Source organism: Neofelis nebulosa, chromosome 2, assembly GCF_028018385.1.
Source record: "Neofelis nebulosa isolate mNeoNeb1 chromosome 2, mNeoNeb1.pri, whole genome shotgun sequence".
NCBI classification, from domain to species: Eukaryota; Metazoa; Chordata; class Mammalia; order Carnivora; family Felidae; genus Neofelis; species Neofelis nebulosa.
In genome coordinates, this window is record NC_080783.1 from 1,534,196 (window position 1) to 1,559,642 (window position 25,447).

The 25,447-nt window shown below is 56.8% G+C and overlaps 1 protein-coding gene across 3 annotated transcripts in view; it reads left to right on the forward strand.

Annotated features, from left to right (window-relative positions):
* NDUFA10 (NADH:ubiquinone oxidoreductase subunit A10) overlaps nucleotides 1-25,422 on the forward strand; it is a 51,898-nt gene extending 26,476 nt beyond the window's left edge. Inside the window, exons 9-10 of one of the 3 annotated variants that reach the window (XM_058699231.1) lie at nucleotides 392-500; nucleotides 25,015-25,422. In XM_058699231.1, coding sequence (XP_058555214.1) covers nucleotides 392-500; nucleotides 25,015-25,083 — 178 coding nt within the window. In that variant the 3' untranslated portion in view covers nucleotides 25,084-25,422. Of the gene's footprint in view, nucleotides 1-391; nucleotides 501-15,360; nucleotides 15,400-25,014 lie in introns of those variants that run through there. The other 2 variants (XM_058699241.1, XM_058699251.1) reach the window with 2 other exon arrangements.
* The last annotated feature ends 25 nt before the right edge of the window (nucleotides 25,423-25,447 follow it).

A 25,447-nucleotide genomic window follows, 5' to 3' on the forward strand; every position in this document is an offset into this window, starting at 1 on the left:
TTTTAACAAGGGCACACTGCACGGCCCTGTTACAGATGGCGTTGGGTTTAGTTTTTTTTCTTTGGGCCATTCCTGTGTCTAAAGCACACCGTGGCTCCTTTTATGTGTCTCCCACACCTCCTCCATTCCCGAAAGGCCGTCCTCTGTGGCCTTTGAGCCTTTTGGAAGACTCTCCCTCAGGTTCTGAAGGTCATTTCAGAAGAGCAGGTGCACACAGACCACATGGTCTCTGAGGTGAAAGTTGGCTCCCAGAGGAATGCTGGGATGGATGGCGTTTATTTGTACGTGTGAATTTTGTAACTTGGGTGTTTTTGAAAAGCCTTGTGTCTTTATTTTAAAAGGCTTGTGTCTTTATTTTACGGTTTAGCATGATCTGTGTTTTATTTTGTAGGGTTCAGAATAAGCTGGAGGTGCTGAATTACACAACCATTCCCATCTATCTCCCAGAAATCACGATCGGAGCTCACCAGAGTGACCGCATCTTCCAGAAATTCACAGAGGTGAGATTTTGAACCAGGAGCGCTGGCTGCTGGGTCCCCACGACTGTACCAAGGTCACTTCTCCAGAGAGTGGCTTTTGTTGGTTTTTCTGCGTGTTGGTTTTAGTGAAAGAGCTTCCCTTCCCTTGAAGTAATTCTCCTCCCCTCCTCACTCCGTCCAAAGCCGGTGAAGCTTCTCGGACGGCCCTGGCCGTGGGCAGTGAGCCACCCTGGGGAGCGCATGTGGCACGTGGCCTTCCTGGGCAGCAATTTCTCTTGATGTGGAAACGTTGTCTCCTCTTTAGCCCTTGTCTACGTTTCTCCAGAGTCAGATTTTCCTTGGGGTGCTGCCTCACTCCTCACGGGACACGTGTCCGTGGAGGACGAAGGCGTGTTTGTGCAGGAGGCCTGCCGGGCGGGTGTGAGGCCGAGCTCGGGGGCTCCAACTGGGTTTTGGATCTTATGTGCTTTCCATACCTTTGTAGTGAATCACTTGTTTTCAGAACAGTTTGGAGAATCATTGCCAAAATCCCACGAACCTAGAGGACACTTAAACCAGTTGTGTTCTAGACGCCGGCGGGTGAGGGGAGCCTCCCCTGGGGATCCTGACGTCGGATCGAGAATAAGAGCAGGATTGTGTCTACACCCACTGTCACTGGGTTTGTTATTGGCAAATGTGTGAAATGATTATATTCAAATTAGCTCTTCAGGCTAAGCAGTCAGCATTTAGCTCAGTTGAAATCTTAGGTATTTCTGCATCTCTAGAATGCTAGCGCATTGCTTGACGCACCGATCGGGTGTCCGAGTATATCCCATTGCTCACTGTCTTACTTGGGATACTCGGCATTTTCTTTAAGTACTTTTGGTTGTTTTGAAAGTGAGTTTATTCAGCGTGGAGATTTGGGGAAGTACGCAGTAAACCCACGCAGCTGTCACTCAGCAGTGCCCACGCTTAGTACGTTTGCACGTCTCTTCTGAGTGTCGTAGCACCTAAGTGCGTGTAGCTTTGGGGGGCTGTGGGGGCCGTGGGGGCCGGGCTGGCTCCTCCCTGCTGCCTCTGTCGTGGCTCTTGCACAGGTGGGAGAGCCTGTGCTTGCTGGTGGCTCCGCTCTGCAGCTGATGGCTCTCCAGGTCCTGCGGAGCCCAGGGCACAGGCGGCCTCCTTTTGTTCTGTGTCCTCACGACTCCCACCTTCCAGGCAGCCGGCGCTGTGCTCGGATTGGCACCGTGGCTTCCTCTCTATCTCCCTGGGTCCTCTCCCGAGTTGCCAGAGCTGCAGGTGTGCATGCAAAACCTGGCCCCGCCCCCTCCGGCCCCGCCCCTCCGGCCCCGCCCTGGCTCCCCTTGCCTGGGACCCCGCCAGACCCTGGGACACGCTCCCTCTGGCTTCCAGGGAGCCTCGTCCCCCACTGGAGCCCCAAGGGTGTCCACCGTCTCCCGGGTGTCGTGTGCTGGTCCATACCACTGGCGCTGTGGGCTTGAAGGGGGTGCACGCACAGGAAATTTAAAACCAGATGGGTATTAAGTTATCTAGTGAGAAATTTTTGCCCTTTTAAATTTTTAAAAAAATTCATCTGATTGTGTGAGCGTGTTGATTACTGATAACATGTCTGTAACATTTCTGTTACTTTTGATGACCTCACTTTAAAAAAATTTTTTTTAACATTTTAATTTTATTTTTGAGAGAGAAACAAAGCGCTGGTAGGGTCAGGGCAGAGAGAGAGAGGACACAGACTCGGAAGCAGCTCCAGGCTCTGAGCTGTCGGCACAGAGCCCGACGTGGGGCTCGAACTCACAAACCGGGAGATGGTGACCTGAGCCGAAGTCGGACACTTAATCGCCTGAGCCACCCAGCTGCCCCTTGATGACCTCACTTTTAAACAAGAAAGCAGTGGGCCGCAGGCTCAGAGATTTTGCAGTCACTGATATGTGGGTAGAATTTAGCAATAAGCCCTTTTTTATAGTTTCTTGTTGTGCTCTCTCGTTTATGGTGGGTGGTACTGGCTTTCCACTTGAACTACCGATACAGTTTCCTCTTTAAACTTACTGTGACAAAGGGCATTCAGTTTTTCTAAATGTAAGCAATAGATTGGGCACACAGCTGTGGCTGGAGCAGGGCAGGGGCCTCCGGTGAGCTGCGTGGCTGTGCCGCGCTCTGCTGGCTTAACGTTCCATAGGCGTCGGTCGTTTTCACGTCGTCCTCCCGCACGTTCGCTGCCTTTGGTCATCAGTTCAGTTATCCAGTCCGCCACGTGCTTTCCGGGTATGTGCGGGGGACCATCGCGGTGCACAGGATGGGCAAGACCCCCTGCCCTCGTGGAGCTGACGTCAGGGTGGAAGGACCTAGAGAGTAAAACTGAGAGTTTGTTCAATGGTGGCAGGTGCTGTGTAGAAACCTGAGTTCCCAGAAGAGGGCAGGGCAGAGCCTTGCCAGGTGGGGGCTGGATTTGGAAAGCCTGGGTCTTGCTCCCAGAGGCACACCGAGAAGGTGGCCTGTGAGCGGAGAGCTGCAGGAGGTGAGAGGAGCAGGGGTGGGTGCTGGGGGAGAGGCCCGGGAGGGGAGACGGGCAGATGCAGAGGTGAGGCTCGGCGCTTCCAGCACGGTGCCGAGGCTGGAGCAGGGGCAGGGAGGGGGAAGTGGTGAAGAGACGGGGGAGGCCAAAGAGAGGCCTCCTGGGCCCGTGGAAGAAGGTGCAGGAGGAAAACTGCATATTTTGTAATGGGAATATGGTGGTGTCGGATTTGAGAGTAGATTGAGTAGGGGTACGGACGGAAGCAATGAGGCTAGTTAGGAAACTTAATAGGAAGATAGACGGAGAGGTAGCATTAGCTCAGACCAGGGTGGTCCTCGCACGGGTTTCAAAAAGTGGCCATTATTATGGGTAGAACCAACAGTCTGTTGAAAGTTTGTATTGGAAAGAGAGAGAGAAGTAAGCTGTTTGCTAGGCGGTGGCCTCGCTAGGACTAGGGACTCACTAGGACTAGGACTAGGGAACTAGGACTTGAGTTGGAACTGGCGGGTGTTGGCAAAACAGAGATACAGGTTTCCGTGAAGGATGAAGGATTTGTCGTTGGGGGTGTTGGAGATGCTTACGATCCCCATGAAGAGATGCTGAATAGGTCACGTGCAGTGAGTTTGCAGTTTGCAAGAAAGCGGGACTTGTAAGTACACGTTTAGGGGTGGTCAGCGTGTGGTTGACGTTTGGAGTCGCGGAGCTAGTGGCGCTCACGGGTGGTGAGCACAGGTAGAGGAAGAGAGTGAGGTCAGGGGGTTGAGGGGGCAGCAGAAAACCAAACTGCGTCACCGTTTTCACGGAGTGGACGTTGAGTGTGTGTTTTATTCCGTTAGTTATTCTCCCAAGTGGGGATTGGTAGTGCCTGTAGGAATTTTTCTGTTGATACACGGCTGTTAATAAAGTGTAGCTTTGGGGCGCCTGGGTGGCTCCGTCGGTCGAGCGTCCGTCTCTTGATTTAGGCTCAGGTCATGATGTCACGGTCGTGAGCGTGGAGCCTGCGTAAGATTCTCCCTCTGCTCCTTTAGCACTTGCGTTCACGCTTTCTCTCTCTCTTAAAAAATAAAAATAAACAATAAAGTGTAGCTTTATGTACGTTTCTTTGTGTAAGTGAGAAACAGCTGGATTATCCCAGCAAAGCAGGACTGGCATCCAGAACACGAGACTCTTGTCATCCCGTGTGAGGAGCGGGCAGGGCAGTGCCCCGCTGTGGAGCATGGGCGGACCCCTCTGCCGCGCCATGGATGGGGCGGGGGGGGGGGGGTGTCCTTGCGGTGGATGGGACCCCTGAGTGGCTTTGCTCACCACTGTGGTGGGACGCTGCTCAAAGCAAGGAGGCTTCCGGTTGACCCGCGGCCCCAGCCTTTGTAATGACAGTTGTGGGCAACACTTAAAAGTCCCAGCGTGGGGAAAGAAAAAGGAAAACGCATGCCAGCAGGTAACGGCAGCGTCACTTCTTTCTAACCTTTATGCCACCTGTTTCCCCTTGCCTTGATGGGCTGGCTGGATCTCTGGTTCATGGGCAAGTAGGCGCTGTGACAGTGGCTGATGTTTCTGACCTCAGTAATTCACCAGTAGGGGTTATGCTGCTGTGGGTTAGCGGTAGATATTCTCCCTTAGGAGCTGAAGGAAGTTCCATTTGACTAGTAGTTGAATTTCCGTCCTGTGTGGGTGTCGAGTCTGATCACCTGTGTCTGCCCCAGACGATGCTTTTCTCCTTTTTTTGTTCATGAGCTCAATCTTACCAGTTGATTTTCTAGAGGGACACAGATCTCGGTCTGGGGGAGTCAGTCCCCCTTTTGTGTGCATTAACCTCTTCATCTGGAGCTGAACCCAACTCACGTACTTGATTTAGGACTTTTGTACCTGTGTTCCTGAGGGATCGTAGTTGTCTTGTGATGATCGTCCTCAGGTGTTGTCGGGGTCACACTGACACATGACACGGAGTTGAGGCGGCACCTTCGTTTTTTGTTCTCTGCAAGAGTTTGCAGAAGGGGCGCGTCACGGCTTCCTCTAGCATGTGCATGGGTTGACTGGTGGGGCTCTGTTGGAAAATTCCCGATTTTGGCTCCAGTTGCTTTGATAGACACGGAATATTCAGCATCTTGTCCCTTCTTGGGTTCGGTTTTGGAAGTTGTACTTATCACAGAATTGGCCCCCATTTCATTTAGATTTCCTAATTTCCTGGTGCGCAGTTGTTTACAATGTTCTCTTTTATGCTCTCAACTCGAGTGGGCTGGAGGGTGACCGCCATCCCCGTCCTCAGCCCTGTGGCCAGTCCTGGTGTCTCTCTCCCCCTTCGCTCTTGGAAGGAGCTCAGCATCCAAGGAACGGTTTGTTTGGTATCGTCCGTTATACAGTCTGGTTCGCCGATTTTTTTCTCTTTTATTTGCTGTCTCTCAAACTTCTTGTGATGAACAGATGGGTCATTGGTTTTTCAGCCTGTCTTGCTCTTGAACAGGTATGTGGAAGGCTGGACACGCTGCCCCCCAGACCTGGCTTAATTTGAGCTCTTAAGTCTCTGTGTTGCGTTTTCCCTGTCATTAACTCAGAATGTTTTCTGATTTTAATCTGACTTCTGTGTACACCAGTAACTCATTTGAGTTCTACTGGATCATTTAAAAGCAGTTGGGATCTTTCTAACTATCTTTTTGTTCCTGATTTCTGGCTTAATTCCACTGTAATCCAAAACATACTTTTTATCATTCCGATCCTTGGATGTGACTGAGGCTCACTTTTCAGCTCAGCATTTGGTCAATCTGGCGACGTTTCGCAGTCCCAGAAGAGAGTGCCCCTTCCCCGTGCTGTGCGCGGCGTCCCGCTGGCATCCCGAGGTGACGCGTGTCACGGCAGGACTCCTGTCGCTGTCCTCCGTGCTGGTGTGCCGTGCGAGCTGCGTGGAAGTGTGCCCCTGTTGGCGAGGCGTCACGTCTGTCGGGCCTGGGGTTGTGTCTCACGCGCTCCGAGCCTGTGTCGTCACACGTCCCCCGTGTTGTGTGCTTGTCTCTCTCTGTGCGGATCCACGATGGCGCCGTGCACCTGGAAACGCGTGTGCTTCAGCCCGTGCGGTCCGTGCGTGGAAGGTGTACCCGCTCGCGTCTCGTGCCGCTGCCGTGTCTGAGGGGCGCCTCTCCCTTGGGGTTTTGTGTGTTTCTTACCTGCTTTTGATTTTTTTCCTTTCTTGCCTTCTTTCGGATTCAGGGTTTTGTTTGTTTTCATTCCATTTCCTCCCTCCGTTTGCTTCCTGGCTCTCATTCTCTTAGTTGTCAGTAGCCAGCCTGGTGGCGAAGTATGTGTCCTTGACTCAGTGGGGTCCACGGTGAACTAGACCTCTAGGCCGGGACGGGGGCCCCGGGGCTTTTCCTCCCTTCGCCCGGCCCTTGGCTCTCGTGCCGCTGTCACCCTCTGTCCGACTGCCCGCTCGTCGGTGCGCCGTCAGCCCCCGCGACGCTCCGGTCTCCGCTTTCTGTGGCCGGCGCTCCCGCGGGTCTGCCCAGGGCCCCGCTCTCCGTGCTCTCGCTCCGTGTCCTTGTCCTGCCTGAAGAGTCGTGGCTCACAGAAAATCCTCTCGCTGAGTTTAAAATGGTCTTTATGATCTTCATTTTATCTCCCCTTTCATTTCGGGATGTGTTGAACTTCCAGAAATAGCAGGAATAGAAAGCTAACTCGCGCTGAACCAGTGCCCGTGCTCCACACGACGGCGTCTTGGCTGCAAACGCTTCGCGCAGAGATTTCCCGTGTGGTCCCTGCACCAGCATCGCTGGCTCTCCTTAGGAATAATGCAGGTTCTCGGGCCCCACGCTGGGCCTACTGGACGGGGCTTCTGGGGGCACGGCCCAGGAATCTGCTGTAAGGACAGAACCGTGGCTTTGGCGTGTAATTCTTGCAAACGAGGACGTACTCCTTCACAACCAGCGTGCCGCTCTCCACACCAGGAGGTGAGCGCTCGCGTCTTTCTGCCTCTGACCCAGAGACCCCTTTGAGGGTAACCGTTGTGCCTCTGAGAGCGATGCTCTTGCGAGCGGAAAGACCCGGCGCAGGCTCATGGCCTGCATGTAATTAGGGCGTGAATCGGATCCGTTCCTCAGGCTTTCTGGGACACTTTTTGAGGTGACGGGACAGGCGGTTTTTGCATGCCCCTCCGTTTGGTTTCCCCGGAACCAGGTTTCAGTTGTGTGCCTTCTTGTAGGGACGTCCCAGGATTCGTCACGTCTTCTCAGACGGCGCAGTTCCCGTGGGCCCCCTCCCCACGTACGTCGACTTTGATGACTTGGCGGAGATGATGTGTTCACTGTCAGTCTCTTACTCCCTGTAACTTACATACATGTTTTCCGGGAAAGTACTTTGAAGCTTCGTAAACGTCCATTTCGTCATCAGACTCTCACCCGGTGGCTCTAACATCCGCCGATCTCCGTGGCTCAGTTACTAACACGACGGTTGCCAAATGGTCACCTGCTAATGCTGTCGCTCTTCCTCCAGGGCTGGTTAGCGCTCCGCTGTGTGCGAGTGCTTTCTCCTGTCCCTGTGCACTCACTCACTTGGCTGTGCCGCAGGGGACACAGGCCGGGGGGGCTCCCGGGACCCCCGTGTTCGCCCGCATGCCTGCGCTTCACTCTCCTCCCGTGCCGGGTGCCGGCGACTCTGGGCCCATAGCAGCCCCGCGGGATCCGTCCTCTTCGCCCCCCACTCGTAGGTCCTCACGGAGCGAGGAGCTGGGCTCTCACGGCTTCGGTCTCTGTGCTTCCCGAGCTGACCATTGTGTGCGACCGGTGTCCTGCCGTGCCTGTCTGCCACCGTCACCACTGACGTCCCCAGCCTCTGCCGGTGCCCCCGCCACGCACATGTCCACTTTGGTCTCTGCTTGGCTCGAGGTTCCTAACATTGTCTGGAAAAGGTCTGCTGGTGCGTCCTCGGTGAGGCCTGTGCCCCACTCCCTGTCTGCCCCCTTCTGGGGCCCCAGTTAGCCCCGTGGGCCTTTTCCGCGCGTTCCGTGCCCTCGCACTCTACTCTGTTTTCCGCACCCTGTTTTCTCTCGGAGCCTGGGTGTGTTCTTCTTGTCCGTCCCCCAGTTACTAGCCTTTTCAGCTCTTCCCAGCCTGCCTCTCAACCTGCATTTCCTGTTTGTGTTTTTAATTTTAATCGTAGTCCTTCTTGGCTCTAGAATTGCCATTTTTTTAATTTCAAGCTATTTGCTGAAATCATTTTGTCATCTGATTTCTTGAACAGACCAGGTAACTGCACTACCTGCACCTGTTTTAGATGTGTCTACACTGCCTGGTTCTCTCCGTCCCTTCGTTTTCCTGTTTTAGATCTGTCTACACTGCCTGGTTCTCCCCGTCCTTTCATTTTTGGTCATTTAGTCTTATTTTTGGTGTGCCTCGTTTTTTCTTTACGTTCCAGCCATCAAAGATAGCTCAAAGCTCTGGTGGTGTTACCTTACTCTGGAGAGGACGTAGGTGCTGTCCCCTGGCACCTAAAGTAGGGCCGGGTCCCCGAGTCCATTGAGAAACCGCCTGTGGGTGCTGCACTTGGGCCTGTGAGGGTCTGCCGTGTTCCCCCTTTGCCCTTACCGACGGGAGTGCGTTCAGTGGGGCCCTTGCTCTGGTGGGTCCTGACCCACCGTACTGTGCCCACCGTCCCCTCCCATGGTGCCCTCAGCTTCCCAGCAACCGCCTTTGAGAGCAGGCGAGCCCTGGGAGGGAGGCGTGTGCAGACCAGGCAACTCACCTTTTCCCCTTTCTTCCCTGGGACCTGGAGCCTCCCCACCTTGGTGCCTTCGCTCAGGTGTTTCCCTCATGTTGCCTGTCTCTCCTGGTGGCTCAGGAGGGGCATGTTGTCCTCACTGGTCCACCGGGAGCTGGATGTGACAGCCATTTTAACCAGAGACATGGTGGCGGTATCTGGCAGTTTTTTATCGTTACTGTGTTTTGTGTGTTATTTAATCTGTGAGTATTAAGAGAATCTACTATATTGGACTTACAGTTTTAATGGGTTTTTTTAATGTTTATTTTGAGAGAGAGAGAAAGAGACAGAGCGTGAGCAGGGGAGGGACAGAGAGAGAGGGACACACAGAATCTGAAGCACGTTCCAGGCTCTGAGCTGTCAGCACAGAGCCTGACGCGGGGCTTGAACCCACAAACCGTGAGATCATGATCTGAGCCAAAGTCAGACGCTTAACCGACTGAGCTGCCCAGGAGCCCCAGACTTACGATATTAATTAAATGTTGAGAAATGCTGGACGTTTTAATTGATTTTTAAAGTTTGTAAGCATTTTAAAAAATAACTCCATTTTTTAGAACAGTTTTAGATTTACAGAAACATCGTGAAGGCGCGGGGGAGTTCTCACGCACCCGCCCCCAGTTTCCCGTACTAACGTCATGTTCGTGAGGCGTGTTGTCACGGTGCATCAGCCAGCACTCGTACCTCCGTACCTTCCTCGATTTCCTCACTTCTTCCCTAATGCCATGTTCCTGTTCCAGGATCCCATCCAGGACACGGTGTGACAGTAAGCTGCCACGTCTCCAAAAGCTCCGTTTGGCCGTGACGGTGGGTCAGATCTCCGTTAGTCCTTGTGACGGTTCTGAGGAGGACCGGTCAGGTGTTGGGTGGGGCGTCCCTCACTTGGAGTGTGTCTGCCTTTTTTTCTCAGGGTGAGCCGGTGTTTATGTTCTGGGGGAGAGAGCCTGCAGAGGCGAAGCACCGGTTCCATCCCTTCACGGATCGTAAACCTGCCTCCTCCCTGCTGGTGTCAGCCTTGACCCCCTAGCCGAGGCCACGCAGATGCGCACGCTCCCTTTCTGCAGTCTGCATGCACACCGCACACTTTACATCTGTCCACTGAGTAGGAATCGTGTGAACATTTAGAGGGATCCTGATGTTTTTGAAGGAAATTCAGTTGCTTGATATTAAAGCAGTGATCAGTTTGGGCACCTGGGGGCTCAGTCGGTTAAGAGTCCGACTCTTGATCTCAGTTCAGGTCTTGATCTCAGGGTCACGAGTTCAAGCCCCGTGTTGGGCTTCCACACTGGGTGTGAGCCTACTTAATAAAACAAAACACAAAACAGTGACGGATTGAATTTAGATAGAACGTAAATACCGGTAACTGTTGTCCTCGTTGGCAGAGTACTTCGTCTGGACATTGAAGACATGGGCATCAGTTCTTACCAGGTGTCCCTTGGACAGCACGTGGCGGGGCCTCTGGGGAGGAGCGGCAAAGCCCCTGCTGCTGATTTCTCCCGCAGCTGTTGTAGGACTGGAGAGATTTGTGGTTCCAGGAGGGGTCCCTGGCCACGCTGCAGAACTGCTTTCTAGAAATGCCTGAGGGAGCAGCAGGTGACGCCGGTCCTCCCTGGGACACCCGAGGCACCGCGTGGTCTGCTGCCTGGAGGACAGCAGGGTGGGGACGCATGAGAATTGTTTCCTTCAAGAGGAGGAATTGCTTGGTGTCAGAGCCGGGGGCGTCCTGTGGCCACGTATGTCCTGGGACACGTGAGTTGCTGGGGTGGGGGCCGTTGTGGGAGGACCCTCAGAAGCCCACCACCCTGCCGGCCAGTTTCTCATTTTCCAGGGAAAACTAGTTTCAGTGTTGAAAATGTGTTTCAGCCAAAGTGCCTCGACGGCATGACAAGTTTGTGTGACTCTGATTCAGGTAGTAAAGGTGATGAAGTTACCAAGGTCACAGTCCTGGTTTCGTGAGGACCTCGCAAAGTGTGTGCCCTGTGCTTGTAGAGACGTGAGGAGCCAGAGGAGGGCTGAGCTCTGCGCGTCGCAGCCCCAGTACACGCTGTGCGTATTTCACGCCAGACCCTGAACTTGCTGGGGCTTGTGGTAGGAGGTTATTGGAAGCAGGAGCTGGGCGCCGACCTTTTGTTTTTAGTTAAGTGCTGTGGTCCCCTCTCCCTCTGAGGGTCCTTCTCTTTCTGTCTTTGCTGTTCTGGGTCTCTGTTTAAGTCTCTTTTTGCTTCTGCCAGCGCTTTCTGATCTCATTGACAGGATGTTATTTCTTGCTTATGGTTTCATTGGCTTCTCTTTCTTGAAGCGTCTCAAATACATAGTTCCTTGTATTCTGCACGTGGTAACGTCAGGTCTGGAAGAGCGTCAGACTTGGTCATTTCTCGTGTCCTCTGATTCTGACCCTTGGTGGCTTATTCCCTTCTGTGTTTGGAGACTTTGGACGCGAAGTTCATGCTCTGTGGGCATATATCCGTGGGCGTTCAGTGAGAGTCCCTCCTAAATACAAGATGCCCACTTCAGTTTGAATTCAGATAAGCAACAGCTACTCTTCTGGTGTGAGTATGCCCCGAACATTCCGTTCCTCGGGGCAGCCGGGACTGTGCGGGGACTCCGGGCTCCCACGCCAGAGTGAGGACCGACCGTGGCCGCCCGGGAGCTGTGCTGCGCGTCCGTCAAGAATCCCCTTCCCACACGGCCCCGCGGCCCTGCCTGTTGTCTCTGGGCGGCTCTCCAAATGTCCCCGGGGCAAGGAGGCCACAGCCCGCCATCCTGCCTTCCGGTCTGCTCTTCGCTTTCAGCCCCTGTTGTTGCTTGCGGAGCTCAGCAGTGCATTTAAAGCATTTCCAGAGGTTTCACATCAAGAGCTTTCTCCTGGCGTTGGGGCTGTTGCCTTGCTGGAGATGGAAAGCCGCTGGGTTCCCACGGGATCTGCACGCCGGCTTTGGTGCCGGTGCTTCCTGTGTCCGTGCTCCGGGGCGTCTGAGTCGGAAGCTCCATGTCTCTCTGTGCTCAACAGGTGTTTGCCTGGTGAACCCCCAGGACAGGACTCGTTCAGTGCCCGACCCGCAGGGCATAGAAGGGAGACCTGGCTGGTGAAGGAACTCCGTCTAATGTTATCATCCGAGAATCCCAGGCAGAGGGTGCACTCGGGCATCTCGGGAGCACGAAGATACTGTGAGCAATGACGGCTTACCCCTGACGCTGGCTGCCGTCCCTCCCCCCAAACCGTCATCATTTTACACTCACTCACTCACCGCTCGGCAAATATTTATTGTGCCGGGCACTGTTGTAAGCGTCGGGGCCACATCTGGGACTAGAACAAAAGCTTGCTCGCAAGGAGCCTGCATCCTGGTTGGGGGAAGGCGGGACAGACGATAAGCACGTATGTAGCAGGGCGTCTGAGTGCCGCGGGGCAGAGATGAAGCTGTCTCCGGTGGGAGCTGCTCTGAGAGAGGGCGCCCGCACGGCCAGGTGACCCCTGCACCTGCAGGCTGGGCACGGAACCCCCGCCCGTGAAGCGGAGCCGGTGGGGCGGCAGGCGGAGCTGGAGGTGAGGTGGGAAGGTAGCAGGGCAGGGTCGGGGGGGCTGGAGGCCGTGCTGTGAAGACTGGCCTGATGTGTTGGTGAGACCGGAAGCCAGCACGGTGTTTTGAGGGTGATCGCGTCTGTATTACGCGCGGGAAGGATCGCTCCGCTTGATGCGCTGGCCCTCGAGTGGGGGCAGGGAAGGGGGGTGTTTCAGGAGTCTGGGTGAGACGTGGTGGGGCCTGGCTCCCGTGCCCTTACCCGAGGGCCCCCTTTCCCGCTACAGGTTTACAAGGAAAGACGCTGTTGTTGAAGGGTTCAAGTGCGGGAGCGTGGTCAAGGGAGGGCCGTGACCGCGGGGGCAGGCGCCTCGGGCAGGCGCCGGGCGTGGTGTTTGTCTCACTGCGTTTCGTGTCTTCGAGCCGTGTCGTGGGTGTGGAGCCGGGTGCAGGTAGAGGCGACACTAGGACTCGTGCTCTGAAGCGGATTGGCGGGGACGTGCCAGCTGGGCGTTTGTAGGACACACAGCTGCTTGTTTTGACAGCGGGCTTCATTGTGGGGCCTCGGGCACACTTCCTAATGGATCCTGTGTTAACTGAGTGAACCCAGAAAAGGTGTCTCGCTGGAGAACTTTCCAGGACCAGCTGGACACCGAGGACGCCTGTCCCCTCTGCATGCTGGAGTGGCGCTCTCGTGTAACTGCCTGTCGGTCAGGCCGTCCTAGGGGACGCTCGTGGAAGCAAGTCCGCCCAGCTTTGTAAAGCGTGGGGACCACTGGGGGCACAGTGGGGGCACAGGGTTCGCCCCCACCGAGCTCCTGTACCTGCTCCCACGGTGTGTTCTGGCCACTCAGCCAAAGCATTTCAGCCCCGTTCTCCTTTTCAGGCTCACACTTTCTGTTTTCATAACGTTTGGTCGAAGTCTGCAGTTGCAGCGACAAGTACCATGGGCGTGGCTGTTTGAAGTAATGACCCGTTCCCCTCGGAGGGTGGGGGGCAGGGGAAGTACCATGGCCCCCGGAGGAGCTGCCCCTTCCCCGCAGCGTGTGGGCCCGGGGCCTGGGCCAACAGGAGCCGCCGCGGGAGGAGGGGCGGGGGAGGAGGGCTGGTGGGGCGGAGGAGCCCCCGGAGCCGGCCCAGCCCCCGCGGCCGAGGGCACGGCGCCTGTGTCGGTGCTGTGGGAAGGTCGGGGTGGTGCGGGCTGCTGGCCCTCGACCGAGAGTTTGGGCAGAGCGGTGGCAGCGGGCTTTCCCGTATTTTGTTCTATCTCGAAAGGCCGAGATCTCAGTGTTTTTGTAGCACAAGGGCAAGAGCCAGCAGGAAGTGAGGGAGAAGGTACGGGAGGGTGGGTGCAGCAGGTGGGCAGAGACTGCAGGGGTGCAGAAGGGGTCGCCGGCCCGCCGAGCAGGTGTGGCCGCCCTCAGGGCCGTGGGCACGGTGCGCAGGCGGGCCCCAGCGCCTGCAGGAGCGGTCGCCCTGAGCGGGAGTGGACACCACTTCGTGAGATCCGGTGGTTGAGGCTCTTGTCGCGCCAGAGACCCCCGCCGGTGGGCCGCTGGCCCAGTAGAGGACCTGCCTGTGGGGGGCACAGGGCCCGACAGGCTCCGTCCAGCTTCAGGCGAGGACAAGAAGAGGTAGAACGGACTTTCGTCAGTCCTTTATGCTGAACCGCGGGCTTCACTTGGGATTACTCACTGTCTACAAAAAAGCCTCTGAGCTGAGTTTTAGACTCACCTTTAGGGAAAGGCGGGGCTCAGAGATCAGCTCCGGTGGCACCCTCCTAAGGAAGGGCGTCAAGGGCGGAAGTCTGGGGTGATGGTTCGGAAGACGCCATCCTGGCTGGCGAGGGCCTTCTGTTGGCAGACAGCGGGTACGCAGCAGGGCCCAGATCCTCCGAGGGCCTTGGCGCCCTCCTGGTGGTCGGCAGTGAGAAGGAGAGGGGCTCTGAGGGGACGGCTGGGGTGCAGGCTGGAGGGTCCCGGGGCAGGGGTGAGAGCTGAGAGGCAGGGCTGACGGGGAGGCTGCAGTACGAGGGCGGCCGGTTGTGAGCTGTGGGCGAGGCCCCGTGCTGCTGCCACAGGAAGGCACCGTTGTCGTTATTCCCATTTGTAAACGAACCGCCTGGCACAGAGGTTATCTGCGATTGGGGGTGGAGGTTCCCGGGGGACGCACTGGGGCTGCGTCCCGTCAGCCAGCCCTTCGGGCACAGCAGCCACACGGGGGCCGCCGGGGTGGCTGGCGTGCAGGCGCGTGTGCGTGAGCATTTCCGGCTTAGCTGTGTCCTGACCTGGGGGTGCGGACTAGTGAAGACAGACCTGAGATTTCACAGGAATAGGATTTTTTAGTTTTCGTCTGGTTTGGTTGATCCTGTGACCTCGGTGTTTGCTCAGCTCTGTCGCTGGCTGGGGTCCGGGTCCTTTCAGGTGCCTGCCACACTCCGGGTGACTGCCTGTCTCCAGTTTCTCCCGAAGTGATGTTTGCAGGGGGCACGCGTGCCTGGAGTCTGAGAATATCCATCCATGCTCTTTCTGTTCGCCCGGCCCCCTTCGGTACTTGGAACGGCCGGGGCCTGCTCGGGGGGTGCTGATGTGTGCGTAGCAGCCTGCTAACTTTTGAAAGTCATTTTTCAGACACTGTATTGGGTCGCTTTTTATTTCCGTGCAGCCCTTCCTTAGGGCAGACAAGCTGTGAATTGGTTTCTACTTTACCGATTCGGTGTCTTTTCAATTTAGGGAGGCCAGATGCTGTTAAGATACGGCGCTCCCTCCACCAATCCGATTGTGTCCAAGACAGTTGCTAGGACAACGGTCTTCTGCTTCCTCTCCTGCTTTTATTTCTCCACTATCTCAAGTTGTCTTCACCGCAGCACCAAGTGACCCATGTTTCAGAACAGAGACGGTCAGTCACTCCAGTATGCTAACACCGTGTGCTCTCGCTCCTGTGAGATTCCCTTTAATAAAGACAGACATGCAGTGACCAGGAGCCGTAGCATCCGTTCACGTGAACACGCTCGGGAGGAGAGGTGCCGACGTTTAATTGTTCTGCGCTTCCTCTCGACGCGTTAGCCTCAGTTAGAACTTAATCTGCTACGTGTGTCTGTGTCCAAGTGCAGATTCTCAGCGTGGACGTTGTTTAGTTGAGCGCGTAGAGTGCTCTCCAGCCTGCCCTTCGCCCGTCGGGGCTGGAAGACGCGCCGAGACGTGCACTGCGAGTGCCCCTGCACACGCTGCCTGGAGAGCGCGTCCCCGAGACTCCGCATCGGTCCGTGTGCCCCGTGACTTCGAGTCCCGCGTGTGAGGATAACACGTGTCCCCCGGAGAAGACCGCTAGTGCACGAGGCGGGCTTTTCACCAGGTGCTTTCCTCTGAGTGAAACTGCGGATTGTCACGCGTTATCCGAGGCTCTGCTGGTGGCAGGTCACGGGGAGACGCCTTAGCACGCAGCCTGACAAAGCCCGGGCGCCCGGACTTGGCGGTGCGCTCAGTCGATACTTTCGTTTTAGGGTTTCTAGAAAGAATACTGTTTTCAGGTGTTTAAGCGAGTGCTTGAGTTAGGGCCTTTTCCACTCACTGCTCACGTGAGTCCTTGCAAACACACGATTCTGTGGTGCTTCTGGCAGTGGATTTGGCCGCTGAGTGTGGATGTGTTTGTAACAGGCTGTGGTGTTTGTGCTAAAGATAGAAGGCACTTGTTCTTTAAAAGATGGCTTTTGAAAATTGTCTTTGATAAAATGAGATTTTGAGGGGGGAGTTGATTTCAGAGTTTCATCCTTGATTTATGCTTAGCAGTAATGGAAAATCAGGGAGATTGTATATCAGAGAAGTGACTCTAAAATAATTTCTGCCACGCTCTTTGAAATTAATGACAGATTCTTAGAGTCCATTAGCATTTCTACGTGATAATGGGAAGCAGAGATCGGAAGTTGGAATCCCGGGGTCACTCCAGACTTACCGAGCCGGCAGAGCATCTGGAAAGAGCAGAGTCCGTCGTAGCCGGTATCACCCACGTCCTGGCTCTCGTGGGGTGAGGCGGGTCCAATACAAGGAGGGCTTCATTTGATCCTTTTAAAAAAATTCACCTCCCGACAGTAATACAACAAAGGATTTGAGGCCAGAATTCCTCCTGCCTGTGTTCTAGTTCTCTGGAGAGCCGCTAAGAGACCGTGAGCCTCAGTGAGCGCCCTGCGGTGACCGCTGAGAGCCAGGGTTCCCGACCGGACTCTGCAGGAAACACGAGAGGAGGTGGGAAAGCCTGGGCGTCCACCCTCCCAGGCCAGCGTGGAGCGGGGACCGTGCCCCGACACACGCCCAGGCGTCTCTATTCTAGAAACTTAAGCAGCACAGCATGATACACCAGGACTGGCAGATAAACAATAAATCGGAGGGAGTGAATGGAATTTGGTAAAACTCAGGAAAGGCAGCATGTGGTCGAGAGAGACAAAGCTACTATATCATTTTCCAGAGTTAGCAGCGGGGAGGACTTCCTGTCTGCTAACCCGCTCCCAGTGTCCCGGAAGATGATCCTGGACTTGAGACCCGCGGTTCTAGCCTGCCGCTTGCAGCCCGGCGGCTCGGGCAGGTCACGTAACATCTTGTCAAGCAGGGACGGCGCCCGCCTGCCCCTCGTGGCGTCGGGACGTGTGAGGCGGTGCCGGCGGCGGGACTTGGTGACCATCGCTGGCGTCGATAAGTAGGCCGGTGACTGCCCTGGGCGTCGCTTTGAGATGAGTGCCAGGAGGAGAGTCTGCGGACGGGTGCAGGGGCTCCCAGGGGACAGGGAGGGCTCGTGGAGAGAGGGGCAGGAGCCGGGGAGGAAGAGCGGCCCGGGGAGGCACCCCAGAAGAGCAGGAGCGAAGAAGAGGCAGAGGCGCGGACAGCCAGTCGTCAGCTGCTCCCTCGGGGAGGTGCCTGTGCGGGAGGTGGGGCCGGCTCTGTTCCCCCGAGCACCAGTGTTCTAGTCTCTGTCACAGACGGGGGCCAGGGCACTTCCTTCCCGGGAGGTGGTGATGGAGCAGGCCTGGGGGGGGAGGGGGGGGGAAGCAGAGCTGCAGGAGCCAGAGCCTGGCCCAGAGAGGGCCGCGCAGTGAGCGACTGGGGAGGGGCGAGGTCTCTTCCTGCTGGGAACCTGCTCTCCAGCGCCACGCGTCGACGCCGTAGCACGTGAGGGTCAGATTTGCATCGTTTTCTCTTTTCCTGCTGCTTTTGGCTTGGTTGATAATGGTCTATACTTCCGTTTTATTTCCGCTCTTGACTCAAAGGCTACACCCGTCTCACCGTTAATGGCCGCTCCGGCGCGCGCCTGTCCCTCGCCACCGGCTGCCCGCGAGCGGCCCGTCCTGTCCTGCCAGGCCACGGGGGCGCCTCCCGCCCAGCTCCTCCCGCCTCTGCCGGGTTGCTCCCCTGCATTTCGCGTTACCCGCGTCGGTAGCTCGTGACCTGTTGCCGTTATTTCAGCTTCCGACGGTCAGTTCTCTGTGAAACAAGTGAGAGGTTCCTCGTGACCCGCCACCCGCCCGTCGCTCCCTTCTCTGGCGCGCTCGCGCTCTGCGGTCCCAGGCCTCCGTCTGGCGGCTCTCTCGTGCTGCTTACAGCAGGGGTCTGCTGGCAGCGCGTCCTGTGAGCTCTTGCTTGAAGAACGAGAAGAACCAGCTTCAGCTGCACTTTCACAGACACGGGCGCCCGGAGAAGAATCCCGGGTTGGCGCGCGTCCCCCGCCCCGACCCGCTGAGGCCCCGTGGATCCTGGCCACACGGCTTCCGTGGACGAGTGTGAGGTCCTGCTTGCCCGCGGCCCTTGTGCCTCTTGCTCTCTGTCTTTGTCACCGCTTCCCAGCCGCTTCGTCACGACGCGCCTCCGCGAGCCGTCGTGTCCCGCCTGTGCGCGGCGCTCGCTCGGTGTCCGTAGCATCTGTGAGCACGCTTGGGCGCTGTTGCCCCGGGTGTTGTTCCTCGCCCCTTCTGGGGCTCCGTGCACAGACGTTGTCCGACTTGACGGTGACCCAGAGGTCACCGAGATTCTGTTTTGGGCCTTTTTGTCTCTGTGCCTTACTTTCGGTTCCCCGTTTCCTCGTGTGTGTGAGACACGCTGGCAGTTCCCTTGTGTTCGTTTGGGCCCTCCGAGGAACAGAAGCCAAGACGGGATTAAATTGCCCAGACTGTTGGGAGACACCCGTGAGGAGTAAAGGGGAGAGATGCGAGGTGCAGGGGGAGCCTTTAGTCCTCCGCTGCGTGCCGTCCGTGACCGGAGAGGGACGGGAGGAGTGTGGTGTAGCAGCCGTGCAGGATGGACCTGGCCAGGTGGACGAGGGAGAGTCCCACGGCCCCCACAGACGGGCTGGCCTGGACCCTCTGTGGCTCTGAGCTGAGGGCCGAGCGCCTTACCAGGGCGTGGCCTCGGTGCGAATGGGGTGGTGGACCACAGGGTCGGCACGGGGGGGCGGTGGGGACATCTGAGCCGCACGCTGCTGTGACCACCACCCCCGTCAGGTGGAATCTTATTTCAGAAATCCCATTTTCTTTTAACCTAGGATTTTTATTTGTTTCTTTTTACGTTTTCTACTTTTCTCATTATTTTCATTTTTCATTTAATTCCTTCAGGAGGTTGAATATTTTTATCATAGCTGTTTTAACGGTCTTGTTTCGTAATCCGTCATCGTCATTGTCTGACGATTTGTCTGAGCCTAATTTGTTTTCGCCCCTAATTTGTTTTCCCCTGGTTACAGGTTATGTTTTCTTTCTTTCTTTCTTTCTTTCTTTCTTTCTTTCTTTCTTTCTTTCTTTCTTTCTTTCTTTCTTTCTTTCTTCCTTCCTTCCTTCCTTCCTTCCTTCCTTCCTTCCTTCCTTCCTTTCTTTCTTTTCCTTCTTTCTTTCCTTCTTTCTTTCTTTCTTTCCTTCTTTCTTTCCTTCTTTCTTTCTTTCCTTCTTTCTGTTTATATTTGAGAGAGAGCAAGCGGGGAAGGGGCAGAGAGAAGGAGAGAGAGAATTCCAAGCAGACTCCACCTTGCCAGCACAGAGCCCGATACGGGGCTTGAACTCACAAACCGGGAGATCACATCCTGAGCCGCAACCAAGATTCAGACTCTCAACCGACTGAGCCACCAGGCGCCCCAAGTTACATTTTCCCCTTCACGTGTCTAGAGACTTTTCAGTGGTTGCTCTGTGTTGTTAGTTCTACGTTTTTGAGTACTAGATTTTGTTTTATTCCTCTGAAGAGTGTTAGAACGTTTACTCTGCCAACCGGAGGTGACTGCAAATCAGTTTAACAAGCTTTTGGGGTTTGATACCTTAGCTTTTTGGTGAGTCTCAGGTAGCCTGACTTCTAGGGAAGGATTAGCCCGATACGTGGGCGTGGCGGGCCTTGGCTGCCTGGAGCTCAGTCACTCACGGCCTGAGGGGAGCACCTTGCAGAAATGCTCTTTCCCTCGGGTGGCCCTCTGCCTGCCTCCGGGAGCGTCATCTCACGCGTGCACGGACGTGCCCAGCCGCAGACCCAGTGGGTCACTGCGATGAGCCTCTTTCCTCGCCCGGGGCCTCCCTTCTGGCTCTCTGCCCACAGATGCTAGCCACCCTGACCTGTCTGTCCTGGTGTGAATTGGTCCGGTGGCTCTCACGTGGTCCATCCTCAGTGGCAGAGCACATATGGCTGCTCACCGGGCCCCTCACCCGGCCCCTCTCTCGGGCACGTACCCTCACTGCCCCCCTCTCCTGGGCACATACAGCCGCTCACCCGGCCCCTCTCTGGGCATAGAGGCGCCACAGTCAGTCTGCAGACAAGCGGCATGACCGACTTCCAGCCAAACCTTGTTTTCCCCGAGCACAGTCGTCAGGCTGGAGGTGGTCTTCGGGTCCCGGCACTAGGCCGTCCCCGGCACTGGGCCCGCAGCCTGTGTTAAGTGCACAAGGACACGTGGAAGCCCAGAATCGCCCCCGTGGGGCAAGCAGCGGCGTCACAATCTGGGCCGGTGGCTTCCGTGCCTCCTGAGTGCTGTGTCAGCATCTGTCTGCTCACTGTTTATGTGCCCTCGAGTGAGCAGCCCCCCTTCTACAAGTGTACCTGAAACACGGAAACCTGGAGGCACGAGTCGAAGATGGTTTCTCTCCAGGAAAGCCTCACGGAGCAGGTTGGCCCACGGGCTGCACACGGGAGGCAGTTGTGGCCGGTGGCCTAGTGAATGGGAACGGAGTCCGAGCCGGAAGACGTGGGTTCGGATCCTAGTCCCGTGCACACTCTAGCTGTTTATCCCTGGGCTACTTAGCCTTTCTTTTAGAGAGAGAAGAGAAAGGACTGCGTGTGCTATGAGCTTCAGAAGGCGTGGAGTGTGCAGTTAGCTCAGCTCTCCCTCCTTGGCCCCCGGCCCCTGGGCCCCTAAGAGGCAGCCTGTGAGAAGTTTCTTTTGAACGTCCCCTTCCAGGGGTCGTGTGCTAGCAGTGCACGCGTGTGTGCGTACTTTTGTGCCTGTGTGCGTGCACGCGCGTGTGTGTGTGTACGTGCGTGTGCCTGTGTGCGTATATGCGTGCGTGTGTGCGTACACGTGTGCGTGCAAGTGTATGCGTGCGTGTGTGTACGTGCCTTGTGTGTGCATACGTGTGTGTGTGAGCGTGCATGTGTGTGTGTGGGGGGGGCTGTCCAGTAAGCTGTCGTGTGCTGTTTGCCAGGAGGATCAGGGATCTCACAGTTCCCACCGTTATAAATGTTAGTTTAAATTACACACGACCCTCTGACACGCAGATTTTGCACAATTAAATAATTTGGGGAAATCGGGAATGATTTTGCAAATACGTACTTTGGTATTCGTGTCTTTTCCCATCTCTTCCGTGCCAATCAAGATGATGCCAGTGGGAACAAGACCTGGGCCTGGGGAGGAAACCACTGAGCTGCGGACAGCCTCGGATGCCCACGTCCTCAGTCTCTGGACTGCGAGGCTGTGCGCCCCCCGACACCCCGAGGAGGGCTGCCCAGGGGGAGCTCGGGTGGAAGGCCACCCTCCCGCCTCCTCCGGGACATCAGTGCCCTCTCTGTGCCACTCACCCGAGCCTCCTGCTTGTTCCTGGCTCTTCCCAGTGCCCAGCCCCGATCGTCAGGTTTACGGGGGCACTGAGCCCACTCATCACGGAGAGCCCCAGGGGTGGGCCGTGGTGAGAGCCACTCACCACGATACCGGGCACCAGGCAGCTTGGCCACTTTTCTGGAAGAGTTTGTGTTTGTGGTTTGCTGCAGTGTTTTCTTAAGGAAATTCACTTTTTGATTTTTTTTTTTTTTTAATGTTTATTTTGAGAGAGAGCATGCGTGCACACATGAGCAGGAGAGGGGCAGGGACAGAGGATTCCAAGCAGGTTCTGCGCTGTCAGCGCAGGGCCTGACGTGGGGCTTGATCTCAGGAACCTTGAGATCATGGCCTGAGCCAAGATCAAATCGGATGCTTAACCGACTGAGCCCCCCCCTCAGGCGCCCCTAAACTTTTTGATTTTTAATGGTAAATGGAAAAGGTGGGGAAACAAATTCATGAGAGTATTAAACCGGCACAGCGCCGTGACTTCAGAGGACAGGTGCGTGCAAGATTATCCTCAGCTCACATGTCCCACGTGGAATTTCGGAGAGGGAGCGCTGAAGGCTTGAGTTCCTAGGCCGCCTTCCTCCCTCCCTCGCCCCGTGCACACGCAGCGGTCCTCAGGCCCGGTCAGCAGGTGGCCCCCCACACTTCACATGTAACGCTTCATGGGATGTTTTCAGGGTGAAGAGGGGGCCTTCCGCTAGTCAAAATTTCTTCTAAGATATTTTCCCGTGCACGAAGAACAAACTAAGACCAGAAGTAAGTTCAGCTGGGAGAACCAGAAAACAAACTGGAACATCAGCGGCTTGAGGAAGATAGGTGGTCATTTGTCCCGTACAGGCTGGACGCTTATACTCGGGAGGCGCTGGGCGGCTCCTGTCTACAGAGTAGTCCCGGCTAGCGGCCCCGTCACCGAGGAGGTGGCCCTCGTCCGGGGATGCGCACCTACAAGCCTGTGTGTGCTAAGGGGTGGCCGGGCCCGGGGAGGTGTTGCTCTGGTGTCGGTTCCTGAGCGGTGCCGCTGCGGGGCTGTGTTTTCTCACATGACGAATGTGAACTGGGTTCTGCTGGTTTGCAGGTTTATTTAAATGAGCAGACGCAGCTATGAAGTAACGTGTAAGCGGCTTATCTTGTGCCCCCGCGGTGTGAAATGTTCCGGATGGAAACCCTCGCTGGGGTCTCTGTTGGCTTATGTGCACTGGAAAGGGACCCTGAGGATCTGGAATCAAAGGCCAGTGAAACAGCACCCTGAGATGTCCAGGGAGCAGGCTTCACGGGGCAGTTAGTAGATACTGGCCGGACTCAGCAGGTTTGACGTTCTGCTAGTTTTTATTTGCTCCGTGGTGGGAAATTGGATTTGCGAAGAGGAGGACAGAGCCAGCTGTCGCCTGCGCAGCCTGTCCTCAGCAGGTGCTGCCATGAGGGCCCGTGTGGCAGACGCCAGCACGAAGGACACCTTGACCTCAGAAACCCGGGGGCTCAGCCGCGCGGGTTTGCCGCAGGGTCGGGCGGGTCAGAGCCTCAGCGCTCTTGCGCGGAGACGCCAGCGTTGTGTTGTTCGCCTGTGGCGCTGCGGCGGGTGCTCAGAGAGAGGCCGTCTTCCGGCGGGTGCGCGCTCCTTTCCTGCTGCGGCTTGGTGCCCGGACGGCCGTTTGCTGGGTGTTTCCGGATGGCGCCCGGCCTGCCCTCCCTCCTTGTTCTTGCCCTCCGTGGGCCGCCTGCTGGGTGGTGGGGGCCTGCCCGCGGATCTCCGCATGGCCCTGTCTCTGGAGCCTCGGACCCAGCCTTCCAGGGCCCCACACCACCTCCACGAGATGCCCGGGGCTGCTCCCGTGCGGTGTCCACAGCCCGGCGGGGGCCCCCTTCCCCGGGGACATCGCCTGTCCTCCCCCTGCTCCCCTCTATTTACCCAGGACCTTGAGCCCTTCGGGCCCAAGGAGGCCAGAGCGGTGTCGGTCCCTGCGGCCCTCGCCCGCGGCACTCCCTGCACCTGCTCCGGCCCAGCGACCACCTTACACCCAAGTGCTTGTCGGAGTCAGAGAGCAGAAGAGCTCACCTCTTCCTGCCGCTTCCGAGTCCCGTAGCTCGCACAGCGGCCGCGGGCGCCCGCCTCTCCCCGGGGTGTCCCCCGTTCTCCGCGCTGGGCTGGCCCGCAGCGCCGCCGTGGGCTGTGGGCGTGTCGCGCGTGCTCCCTTGCCAGTCTGCCCCCAAGACTCTCAACTCCTGGAGAGCTGGGTCTTGTCCTTTGTTTTCCTCTTGTGTTCCCAGAGTGCTCGTGGCACCTGGGTAGGGCCCCGTTAGCAGGGTACCCCGGGCCTGGAAGTAGAGATGGCCCACGCGTGTCTCCTCTACCTGTGTGCCAGCTCCCTGCTCACCCCTCCCGCCAGCGCCCCGGTGGCCGGACCTCCGCTGCCGCTACAGAATCCCCCCCCCGCAAACCTGAGGCTCCGGTAGCCAGGAGAGAACCTGGGCCGGGGGCCTCAGAGCTGGTCGTCAGGGCTCTCTGGCCTTGGGAGTGGCGTTCAGGGCCTTCACGGACACGCTGCCCACGTGCCCCTCAGTGGTTCCCCTCGCTGTGGCTGCAGGTGGATGCCTTTTGCTGATCAGGATAAAGGAAAGACTGATTTACTTTATTTTTTTAAGTTTATTTTGAGCGTGAGAGTGATCAGAGGAGGGGCAGAGAGAGAGGAGGAGAGAGAATCCCAGGCAGGCCCTATGCCCATAGCGTGTCAGGCTCGAACTCCCGAACCTTGACATTGTGACCTGAGCCAAAACCAAGAGTCAGACACTTAACCAACTGAGCCACCCAGGTGCCCGTGGTTTATTTATTTTTTAATACTTCAGTACTATGTGCAAAATTTGGAAGAGTTTTGCATGTAACGTGTACAGATCTTTCCACATCGATGTGAAAATATGAAAAAGAAAATTCAGTATTTTGTTCCCATTTACGTAACTTGAAAAGCGTGCTGTATCTGAGCGTTTCCCTGCCTGCGCAGCGCGTCCCTCGGGTCTGGGTGAGCCACACGCAGCTCCGTCGCGAGGCCACCCTGTGGCTGGTGCTGCCTTTTGTGGCCACTCAGGGCCGGCGAGCCCTGGTCTCGATGCAGACTCCTTTGCCCGCGGGGCTGGGCTCGCGTCTGCGTGGCACGGTCTCTCTGCCCTGCATCCCCCGTCTGTGCCCCTGACTTCCCTCGGGTACACGGCGGGCGGGCCGGCAGGAGACCTCCCTCCTCCCGGCCCCGTTGCTCCCCTGACAAACAGCCCTCCTGGGTCCAGCCGCTCCCCCACCCCTGCTCCTGGAGGTTCCCACTGAGGTCAGGCCTGACGGTTCACCCGCTTCCTTAACCTGCCCACATAGGTGGCGGAGGGTGGAGGGCCCCGCGTTAGCCTCACCCGAGGACTCACGAGAGTGTGCTGGTCCAGACTGTGCCCCCCGGAGGTGTGATTTCATTGGCAGGTTTTGCAGTGTCACCGTGTTTTTAAATCATGGCCGTCAAAGCCAGCCAGAGGCCACGCCCAGGTCTGCTGGTTGCCGGAGCATGCCAGCTGGCCGAGCTCTCACCGGGGGCCTGTGTGACTCCCCTTGGAGCAGCACCCGTCATGGGGCGGGCCCCCTGGTCCTGCCGAGGAAGCTCGGACTCGAACAAGCTCTCGGGCGGGTGAGCCGGGGTCTCCGTGTTCCTTGTAAAGCATGTGACCATGGCTTTCCCTCCCACAGCTGCCAGGACGCAAGTACTGCCCCGGGTACAATGCGGACGTGGGTGACAAGTGGATCTGGCTGAAGTGACGGACCCTCCTCCGTGGCCTGCATCGCGATGACGGGGACACTTCCGGTCTGCCTCACTCGTGGGGTCCCTGCAGGTTACTCGGGGGGAGGGGTGGGTGAGCCGGAACCAGGCCGCCTGTAGTGTAGCTGCTGGGGGACCGGGAGCCTCTAGTGTTTGGAAGGCGGGAATCTTGTAGCTTTGGGAATGATCCAGAATTATCACCGGGGAAATAAATCTGCTGTTAAAGACCAGATGTTACTAGATGTTACTAGAAGAATTCCCTTTCATTGCAGCCGTGTTCAGTGTCATGCAGATTTTGTACCTGTCTTCACACTTCAAGAAATAAAAATAAAACTGTTTCCGTGGCATTTGCCTCCGTCACAC